The sequence below is a fragment of the Chanodichthys erythropterus genome, chromosome 10 (assembly GCF_024489055.1).
Source record: "Chanodichthys erythropterus isolate Z2021 chromosome 10, ASM2448905v1, whole genome shotgun sequence".
Taxonomy (NCBI): domain Eukaryota; kingdom Metazoa; phylum Chordata; class Actinopteri; order Cypriniformes; family Xenocyprididae; genus Chanodichthys; species Chanodichthys erythropterus.
Genome location: NC_090230.1, coordinates 4,006,367 through 4,018,129, shown reverse-complemented (window position 1 = coordinate 4,018,129; position 11,763 = coordinate 4,006,367). Strand labels below are relative to the sequence as shown.

Below are 11,763 nucleotides of genomic sequence, written 5' to 3'. Positions count from 1 at the left end.
AAACATCATATTAATAAGAACAAATTATGAAACACAATATTTTTCAAACCTCGCTAATGTGGTAGATTTGGTAAATCACTCACCAAAAATTGGACCATTCAGATCTTATTTCAGCTGTCACAATGAACATTATTTCAACACTGTTTTTCCCCACTAAAACCCCATCTTGAGAGCTTTGTCATGAACCAAGATTTAATCAGGAATTATTGAGAACTGACATGAGATTAAGAAAAGTGTCTGTATTTCCTGTTGGATGAAAGTTGAATCTTAAGGGCATGCATAAACCCTGCAACAAAGTGCCTCGCCTCTTAATCGAATGTGGATCTCATGAAGTGGACCATGAATTAATCTAATCCACAGCTGCACTGATTTCATTTTAAGAGAAAGCTCTACAAATACACAATTATTGATCACATATCTTAGAGTTGACGTGTCATTTCAAATATTTAGGTGACCAAATATGGAATCATTATCAGATGATGTGATATGATATAGTAAATCTGTACAGCCCAAGTTGTCATTACACATTAATCTTTTGAGTTATGAACTTCATGTTGGCAGGTGCAATTTCAAAAGCTGATAATCTGTTTCGTGTCATGTTCTACAGAAAGCAATAGAACATAAATGACTCTGACACATACTCAATACAAAAAGCTCTGCTATCTAGATTTACCCCCCCCCCATATATATATATATATATATATATATATATATATATATATATATATATATATATATATATATATATATATATATATATATATATATGATTTAATTATAAAATATAATATTAATTTAAACCAGTTTAATTATACATTCATTTATACATATCATTTTAATAAGCAAGCTATAATATGTCATTATGTCTTGAAACCCTTTTAATTACACATTGTTGTTGTTATTGATAAAGTAATTAATTAAATATAGCCTACATAAACTGTGCATAACATGGAAGTTCTACCAATAAATCAATAGAAAATAAAGTGGTAATTCAGGCTTTTTTAGGATACAATTGCCCAGAGGGAAACCAGCACTTGGGTTGTTGGCAGATAATGCCATAACTGCCCACCAACTGTTGCATGTTTTAATGGGACTCACTGTGTTTCTTATGTTAATTGGGCGGGTTGAGCGCAAAGACAGTGAAATCTCATCCTGCGACTAGATTGGCTTTTCAGAGGGAGATGTCATTTGGCTGAGCTCTGATCTCCTCGATAGGGAGATAGGCACCTGATTCAAATGGTTTGCCTGTTCCCTCTAGTCACTCGATCGGCGTGTGAACTCTCTTATTTACAATCAAATACCCTGACCGGGCAGCACACACTTCAGCAGCTCCCGTATCACTCATATAAGCAACAACACCCTCTTTTAACTCACATCACGCGTTTGATCACACCACTTTATTGGTCACATTTGTTTATTAGGATTTTTATTTATGAAAGCAATTTTAAACGTACATTTACGGGTCTAGAATCTCGTTAATTCTGGTTCAGTAAAAGTGGTGAGAACCATTTTTAGTTAGATGTAGATCTATGCCTTAGCTTATGACGCGCGCTCATTTTTGTCCGGATCTATTCAACTATGCATTTCATACAAAAATAGCTAGCCTATAAGCAATAATGACCGTTAATGATCTAGGCTATGCTATTTTTGTGGCGCTTATATCAAATGATTAATAGATGTAACATTCCCGAGACTGCAAAAAATGAGAAAAAGAAAATGAAAGATTGAAAGATAAATGGAAAAAATGTGTGGAGAAAGGTTGTTTTAAAATGTTTTAAATCATTTAATGTGGTACACCCAACATGCAGTAGGCTAATAAGTATCACGTTTCGCTATGTCAGATGACTTGATATTCAAGACATGATTTTTGTACGCTTCATTGTATACAATGTGTAAGGAAATTTTAGTTCTGTTATTTTAGTAGGCTACTTTTTCTTGATGGTTACACCACTTGACATTTTTGGGAGCTCTCTTCTCGTTTATTCGTTTTATGACGTTTGACATGAACGAAATCTGGTGCGCTAAAAATAATAAATGTGCATAATTTCGAACTGTCCTTTGTTTGCTCCAAACGTGTGTCCTATTTAAAGCATTGCATTCCGTCACTTACAGGGAAAGCTGGAGTAGCTCTTTGAGGCTGAATGAAAGAAAAAAAAGCTTTACATTCCAGCAGGGTCTCTGATGAGAGCACAGGGGCCATTCAAAGATTTTAGACCCACTAACCATACTTGAGAATTAATTAGACTCATGCAAGATAGGCATGGGGTGACCTAAAATGCGAAGCGTCGATTTTTCTTCTTCTTCTTCTTCTTCTTCTTCTATTTATTTTGCTCTGTATACTCTGTATTGCCATCATTTGAAGACTACAACTTATTGTAATATGTCACATTAATATGAAAATTAACCAATTAAACCGAAAATTTAGAATGCATTTATAAGAATAAATGCATTTTTCGATTCGAAAAGTAAACAACGGGATCAATTTTGAATAGCTAATTTTATCAGTACTGAAATATACTAGCGTTTAAATTATATATTTAGGCTACTGAACGTTCAAACAATGAGATCCTTAAATAGCGTGTTCTTGATAAAGACCTAATTACGAATTCGAATCGAATATCCAGCCAATTCAATTTAACGGCTCGAATTTAAAGTGAAAGTCTTGGGAAGTCCACGGCATGCAGATACCTTTAGGGCAGGAAGAGATGTGAACATTTTGAGAAAATTAGTTGTCAACAAGCCCACGCGTTCCATTCAGATGACACGGGGGTGACCAGAGAAACATAATGGGCCGGTTGAGGGGCCCATTCAACATCCAGACAAACCCTTTCTTCTGAAAGCACACATACGTCTGGTTGATCCAAAACTGAAAAGAGAAACGAGTTCTGGGAATATTCCCAAAAACATTTCCTTTCCTTGTCCAATCGCTGATCTAATCAATCCATTTTAGATCGATATCTTCAGCTTATTGGGACTTCTTAGAAATTGTCTAAATCAAGCCTAATGACAAACTTTGCAAGCACATAACAGATTTAAATAGTGTAATTGGCGAAGAATATGATCTTTTATTAAGTAGGATGACCCAGTTGCTTTTGGTGTCATTAATCAACATATATGCTGTATGTACAAGTGAAGCTTGAAATTGGCGGAATGAGGAGAACAATGCTCTGCTGTTTCTGAGGGTCAGCTAATGACAACCTCCTAACAGCCCCCAAACCTAATGCTGGGAAACCAGGAAAAAAAATGATTTCACATGCTGAAGATCATCCATGCAAAAAGTGCGTCATATACACATTCACCTGATGACATTTCATAGGAAATGGGAATAAAAACGAATAGAATTTGAATATGTTATTGTTTTTGATAAGGAAGAAAGAAAAACTTTAGGAATTGCAGTTGATGCGTTTAATTTCCACTTCGTTGCAGCGCCTTAAGTCGCAGCTCGATCCACATATAGTTTACATTAAACTCATAATGACAGCTTTATTTTCGCTAAATAATTATACCGGACATTTTTTTTTCTGAGCTTTGAAAATCTTTCCAAAACCTTTCAACCAACAGTAATTTCCTTGTGTAAATTAAACGTGTTGCATAGTTATCACTTTTGCCGCTATACGAACAAAAACAACAAAGCACGCATTTTAAACCATGGAACTTTTCTAAATCCGATCTGTGTTGCTATAGCCAATGCAATTTTTTATTGCAGATAGCCTAATTAATATTTTATTTCAATATATTTTTAACAAACACTTTCCACCAACTTGATATTAGCACAGTATACACCCCCCATCCCCCCATCCCCACTCTATCTCAGTCTATGAGACTCAGTGGTGCATTAAAAGGATCTGCATTGCTGTGACTGATCCGCTGTATAAAAGCAGAGATTGTTCCTCGCGTGGGATGAAATACTCGCACCTCAGCTTTACATATGGACAAACTTGTTGCCCCGCATAATGATACAGGACAGAAACACATGGACAGATGTCATTTGTTGCACACTGGCACGTTATCTGCGTGAACAGATTGATCTATACTGTTCGATCCGTTATCAGCATTTAAAAAACCTGCATAAACTATATAATTATTCCAGAGCTCAGAATTGTTGAATTTGAATGTTTGAAACTGCATTTGAAATCTTGCACGAAAATCACCGGTGATCAAGATAATGACAAATCAGAAAAAAACTGTCCAAATGCAAAACTGTCCGAATGATTTTCCTTGATACACTGACCATATAAAAACGTAATAATAATAAAACTCCATTTTCTAACTTTAGAGATCTATCTACTATTATGCTCGGATTATTCTGCATACTGTAGATCTCCACTGTCGGACCCAATCCAAAGTTATTAATAAAGAGATGATTTACATTGATGTAAGGGTTTGACAAATGTAGCAAAGCTGCTGATGTATAAACACGCAGCAGACAAAACAAATAATTAAATATATTAACATATAATTGCATGCAAACAATAAAAAAGGTGTGTGCAGTTAGTATCTTTGTACAGTATGTTATGCGATGAACAAGATTCTTGAGAAAAATCAGGTTAAAGTCTTATTGCACTTGCAAACAAGAAGGATCTAACTAAAAAGTAACTTTGCACAACAGAGACTCTGACTGTTGGAAAAAAAAGGGGGGCTGGCATGCGTGAATATGATGACAAGCAGTTGTCGGAAGTTGGTTGAATTGGAGTTGAGTGCCAAAGTCTTCAGCATGGGTAGATGATATTAAACAACGGGTTTGTTTTAATCCATTCGATTTCAGACTGTTTACAGCGTTCTATTCCTAGACAAATTTACTCACGCGCACGCACAAACACAAATAATCGCTATCTATAAAATATAACTACTTTAGTTATGTTTCCAGCGTTGATAAAATGCCTCGATTTAACATACTAACAATGAACATAATCAACACAAAAAGCAATGAGTGAAAAAGTAAACATAATATGTTTAAACATCTGCTTTAACACTGGTCATTTAAACGCACTTGTTGTATTCCTGAAAATAAATTAAATGCATCCAAAGTCGAAGTAGGCCAAAAAATGCCGCGCTGTTTTGTCAGGCTCGGTTCGGCCCGCGCCGCGAGACTGATGTGGTGCTGGCTGACAGTGTGTGGTCTCATTGAGACCCCCATCCCCCTGTTTCCCTGCACCTGCACTGGATCATTCACCCAATGAGAGACATCTCTGACAGTTCTCAATTCAGCCCATCTCACAATGCTCAGTCCTCCTCCATCACTGCCCCCCTCCAGTAAAAACGGCCACAAGAAACAACTTATTACTTTCTCCAAATAGTTTGCGCCTTTCTCCACCCATTTACTCTCCGCGCCAACAGACACCAAATTACAAACATAGACACATACGCTATAGATGTTTTAGTAATTTATGCATTTGATTTTATCACATTATATTCTTTATAATGAGAATAACCCTAAAAATAACCTGTTAATAATTATTTTCCACTGTTAACCTAATAATAACAACAATGCTTTTGAGGATTAAGTGGATTAAGTAGCTGACATGTCAATAAAATCAATAAATGGTTAATAAACTTGTATATAGGCTACTAATACCATTAGTATATTATTAGCCTATATTATTATAAAACTATTATATATAGCTATTGTTAATTTTATATCCACAATAGGTTATATTTTACATGCATTATTACTATTATTCGAAGTAGTAGTATAGTATAGTATAGTATAGTATAGTATAGTATAGTATAGCATTTGAGGTTTATTATTTGGCCGTTCCCATTGGTCAATCGGTCATATATGTAATCCCCTATTCAACTAATATTTGCTCACATTATAATGAAATCGGCATTGTCAAGACTTGTTTTGCCGCGCCAAAACACCATTAATTACATCTGAAGCGATGAATTAGTTTGTGCTCTATTAGGCCTGTAAGTTTTTTTTTTTACAAATAGTCCGTGTTGCTGTAATAAAATCCTAAAAAATAAAAAAAAAAGCTCAGACTTCAACCATAAGCATAGACTGAAGATGTCATTTTATTCAGGTTCCTCACCGATGGGTTAAACAAGAGAGTTTTGAGTAAATTCCTCGAGCGCTTACCACCTGTTGCTCTACAGATATCTGCTTCTCCACAACATCAGTTTTCGCGGGTCATGCCATCCCATATATATTTCTACTGATAAACGAGCAATTTCAACAAAACACTTGCCATGATATTTTAATGAATTGTCGTTATATAACTAGGCAGTAAAATCACATACATGATAGCTAAAGCAACTATTTTCATGCTATTATTCTTGACCAGAATTCACTTCGCATGCCCTAAAGGACTACGAAATCAAAATGTCATTATTTATTTGTGTCATTGTCTCAACATATATTATTTTATATATATTACAGCAATATAATCCCCAAAACAGCAGCAGTTTAACATTAAATACATTCCTTTTTCCCCCCTAAACGCCCAAACATTCTCACAAAATTGTATTCCATAAGTGTATATGTCTAGCATCAAATGTCAATCATACAAGTTCTTTTAATCAGTATTTTTCAGCTGTCACTCTTGGGAAAATGGTAAGATAGAGCCAGATTACGGTTAATCAAGTTAAATGTCTTTTTAGGATACATATAAGAACCCTGTTTTGAAGGTACAGCTGTAAAGAACCCCAAATCTCAAAATTTCAGCAAAAACAGTTTATTTAGGTAGATACCGAACCATTAGGAACGCTCCTTTTTAGCATTTAGACGCGTTCACTCACATCCAGACTTAAATTCCCAGTTTATCAAACAGATTCAGCCATTACAACCAATTCCTCTACTTGTATAAATAATGGATTCAAGCAGTGCTCCCTGACCCTTTGAGAGTCCGGCAGGGACACGTTTGTCGGAATGAGCCCTCGTCAAATATTCATTTAGCGCTTAATGTGAGCCCTTCTCCCCCGAGACCTGCTGTAATAGATGCCTCAGTGCCTTGGCAAGAAACAACACTAATCTACCACAGAGAGCAGCGAAATATTCGAACGCACTTCAGGTTTAAAACTCCTTACATCCACACTCTTCATTCATCTCCATAATCTTATCTTGAGCTTGATTCAAGACTGACATACAGCACTGAAAAGCAGCAGAATCACTTTCTCTGTGCCCTGCGGCTCTAAACAGTGTCAAACACTAAACCAGTACCCTGTTTTAATACATGAACATTAATGTAAACGCAAAGCTTGTGGGCCTGTGAAGTGAGTAGAGAGACGCCTACTGTCATTTTGTTTTCATTCTGTAAAACACCAAATCTAATTTTCAGCGAACGACAGTATCCGATTGTGAACGTTTATTATTATTATTATTTTAATATAAAATATCAGTATCTAATGTATCGATAATATACTTTAACAATACATCATATATGTTATAGAATTATAAGCTAACATATTACAACGAGGTAAATGTTATTTATTTGTATTATTAGGCTATTGCTATATGAATAACAGAGAATAAAAAACGCAACTCTAAATATTATCTTCGAAATGATGAAACTTCAAAAATGAAATGGAAAAATTCAATGTCCTTTCCAAAAATTGTGCGCGCACAAAAAAATAAATAAATGTGCAGTCTTTAGAAATTCTGCAACAAAAATGGCTAATGGGAAATAAAGTAAGTGACTACCTTGACGTGCGTCTTCATTTCATTTGGGCCGTTTTATCTCCCCAAGCAGAGCAGAGATTTACAGGCAAGAAACTTAAACGCTGTGGTGTCGCTCACAGTCCTCGTTTCCACTAAAAAAATAAAAACGGTGTTAACTTGATATTCACTAAATGTAAATAACATCTAACATTTCATTTGTTTGAATCATACACCAATAAACACGTTGTCATAATTCTGCACATGCAATCCCAATATACTTACTTTCAAAGAGCTGCACTCAAGTGTCAGTGTCATCTTATTAAGGCAAACTCGAGCGAATAATGCATATGTTTGTACTTTAAAATTGTGATTGAGTTAGAGACTCTGAATACATATTAAACAGTATAAGTGACAATGAATTTAGAATGCATAAATAGGATAATTAGATAAGAAAATCAAACATCAGATTCGGATAGCAACCCAAATGTTAAATAAAATCAAAACCAGAAACAATTTCAAATATCCAAATTTCCAAAATTTATTCATTTCAAACTGCATATTGGAAAAAAAAAAAAAAAAAAAAAAAAAAAAAAAGAAAAACTCAGATTGTAACTGTTATAATGATGTTATTAGTTAAAATATATACATGGAGCGTTGGCAACTGCGTACAGGCCACATTTTACAACTACGAAAAATGAAGGTTTTAAAATAAAAACTTAAAATATCACAGAAAATGTACAGAAATTTTACAAACCATGAGAAAATAAAGAACACAAACTTCATATACCTAACAGATGAAGAGTGGGAGACCGAAAGAATAAAATCAAAGGTCTAATAGAGTGCCTCTGTTTGTTCTCTCATTTAGAACTTAATAATAATAATAATAATAATAATAATAATAATAATGGTTTATTACTATGTACCTTAAATGAGAAACTCTTTTTATCCCGTTCTTTCATTTCAGCGTTTGCAGATTTTTTGGAGCATATACTGAAGCAGTAAACATCAGTTGTTGTGCCATCTTTTTTGCACAATTGCCTTTTATAAAAACGTAACTTCCTGCTGTTTACAAACATTACATCTGGTGTTATTATGTTTCTTTGATAAATACTGTACAAAAGTCGATTGCAATAATAAAACATTTGCTTCACTCTCCCCCGTTTCTACTTTCCAAATCGCATACACCTTCTGGAATTAAAAAAAGAAAGAAAAAAAGAAAGAAAAAGAAGAAAAAAAAGCAAAGCAAAGGAAAAAGAACAACAGAACGACAAACTGTGTGGAGTTCCTACCGTTCCTTTTTAAATAGAAAGCAAAAGTTTGTGTTCTTCCCTTGAGCTCTATACAACTTTTCCCTCCCCAAAAAGTGTTCTGTACAAAAATAGTCCAAAGGAGTCCAGCAGTGTAGAAAAGTTCATTTACATATGCGATAAGGGAATCGTGCCGTTAATCGTCGTGCCAGGCACAGGTGCGCTCTGGTAATGTTGGGACATGTGCAGTCTGCTCTGGGCACTCTGCTCCTGGACTTCCGCCCCGGGCAGGTACATACTGATCATGTCCCGCAGGTCCCCCGTTTGACACTGTCCGGCCCGGGAGTGAGAGGACGACGTGACCACTGGCGGACTCGAACTGGACTCGGACTTGACCACCGAGCCCATGGAGCCCAGCGTCATTCCCGGCGTACTTTGCTGCGAATAGGACATGCTGTAGGTGGGCGATCCGTTCATGTAGGTCTGCGAGTTGGTCATGGAGTTGTACTGGAGCGCGCTCATGTCGTAGCGGTGCATGGGCTGCATCTGCGCCGTGTTGTGCGCGTTCAGTCCCGGGTGCTGCGGGTAACCCAGCTGCTCCTGCATCATGCCGTAGCCTCCGTTGGTCCAGCCGTTCATATGGGCATAACTGTCCATCCTCTGGTTGACCCCGGCGCCCAAGCCGGCCCCTACACCCACACCGGCGCCTATGGCGTTGCCGCCCGGCGCCAGAAGCCCGCCCGGCAGGGTGTACTTGTCCTTCTTCATGAGGGTCTTGGTTTTCCTCCGGGGTCTGTATTTGTAATCCGGGTGTTCCTTCATGTGGAGAGCCCGAAGGCGCTTGGCTTCATCGATGAACGGCCGCTTCTCGCTCTCGGACAGAAGTTTCCACTCGGCCCCGAGTCGTTTGCTTATTTCCGAATTGTGCATTTTGGGGTTCTCCTGTGCCATTTTCCTCCTCTGGCCCCGCGACCACACCATGAAGGCGTTCATGGGTCTCTTGACCCGGTCCGGGCTGTTTTTCTGGTTGTTTCCTGATGAGTTGGTGTTCCCCGTGCCCCCCGTGTTGGGCTGAGGCGCCGGGGGCTTCAGCTCGGTTTCCATCATGTTGTACATTTAAAACGATTTTTAGTCTTCCCCACCAGCAGTTAAAAACAAAAAAAACACACCACAAGTCCAAAGTGGAGGCTGCTGAAGTTACCTTAGCAGTTCTGGTAACTTTGCTGAGGAAGTAAGCGCTATTAGGTCCTGTTGGTTCCACAAACTTATTTTCTCAGTCTTGAAGAATCGACACAAACTCGGTTTCCCTCCTCGCCAGAGCCCTTGTCAACTCCTGATACTTTTTGAACAAGTTAATAGACAACCATTCATAGAGCGACTGTCAGCGAATATAAATGGGTTTGTCGCTGACCAATCAGAGCGCGTCTGCTCCCTCAGCCACGACTGTGTGTCTCTTGGATTTGCATAAAGGGGCGGGGTTACGGACGGTCAGCAGTGCAGGGCTAAACCACAGGCAGCACTTCTCCACCAATGAACACTGCGTGTGTGTATTATCAGAGCAAGAACTAAAGTGAGAATATTTTACACAAATGACTTTCTAATCAAAGTATATTACAAGGACGTATGATCTTAAGATTCTAAAACTAAACATTGGAATACAGGTCTGCTTTTTCTGTAAAAAAAAAAAAAAAAACAACAAAAAAAAACTTTTTGGATTCGTCGCTTTGTTTTGAGTATAGCCAACACAAATTTCACGTCTAAATGAACAGTTTAGCTGGACTTTTAAAAACAATAAATAATAATTAAAAAAAATAAAAAATAAAAAATAAACTTTTTTAGTAAAAGTTCAAACATCATGTAAGCCTTATATAATATTAGCCTACAATCTTTTGTTTGAATATTTCTTAAAACACCCAAAGGCATAGAAGTATTTTAAATACAGACGTATAATTACATTCTGTTCTGATATTATAGTTAATATTAATTTTGTGATTACTCGCGGTTGTTATTTGTATTATAAGCACAGTATTGTATTATTTGTATTATTAACACATTAAATAGTAAACAAATGCATTTATTAAACGGTTTTTTTTTAAGTGTTATTTTATTTTTGAAACAATATCCATAACATGTGGTAAAATTTCTGCATTTATGAAGTAGACTTCAACCGGATCAAGCTGAATGTGAATTAGAAAATGGAGAGCAGTCAATCATCACAAATAGGCAGTTTTGTCTCGGCTGTTGTCATTACATCACCCTGAACAAAAGCACACAAAAGCTGACTACACTGACCATCTGAGTTCTAAGGATTTGTGTTATTAGAATCCACTTCATGAAGAGTGACAAGGGGAGAGGATTTATTCAGCAGAACCTCCTTCAAAATAACATGAACCAACATGACAGGCCGCCTTATAATCATGCACTTTTTATTAAACCCAATTGTTACAAACGAAAAATAACTAAAACACGCGGCACTAGTTTTGGTAAATAGCCTATATAGCCTAAGAGTAAAGAGTCGATCATTCTTCTGCAGAAGTTGACTATAGGCTACTCGACAACACGAAAGAAGTGGAACTAATACAAACAGGCTTAATGTCAGGAAAACACGTCGTACCTTTTTTTTTTTTCTACAATGCACGAAAGCAGATCTTATTATGTTTCAACAGCGTCCTCTTGTGGTGATATTAATAAGAATAAGCTCAACGTAGACACCTATTTCCAACCACTTTTACGCATTTAGATTTAAAATAAATAAATAAAATAAATAAAAATATAGGCTACACTTATTGATATAATATGCAGCAAATGTAAAATAAATTACAAAGAGCAAACACAACAGAAAATATAAAGCTATAACTTATTTTAAAGATTTTGAAATGTACTTTTGAAGAATGGGTGCCTGAATAAATAAACAAATAG

General features: G+C 36.4%; 1 protein-coding gene across 1 annotated transcript; it reads right to left on the bottom strand.

Moving 5' to 3' along the window:
- Positions 1–8,282: 8,282 nt before the first annotated feature.
- sox2 (SRY-box transcription factor 2) lies at positions 8,283–10,011 on the bottom strand. Its single transcript, XM_067398507.1, has one exon. It carries the CDS (start codon positions 9,958–9,960, stop codon positions 9,013–9,015), a length of 948 nt encoding a protein of 315 aa, XP_067254608.1. The 5' UTR covers positions 9,961–10,011; the 3' UTR covers positions 8,283–9,012.
- Positions 10,012–11,763: the final 1,752 nt, after the last annotated feature.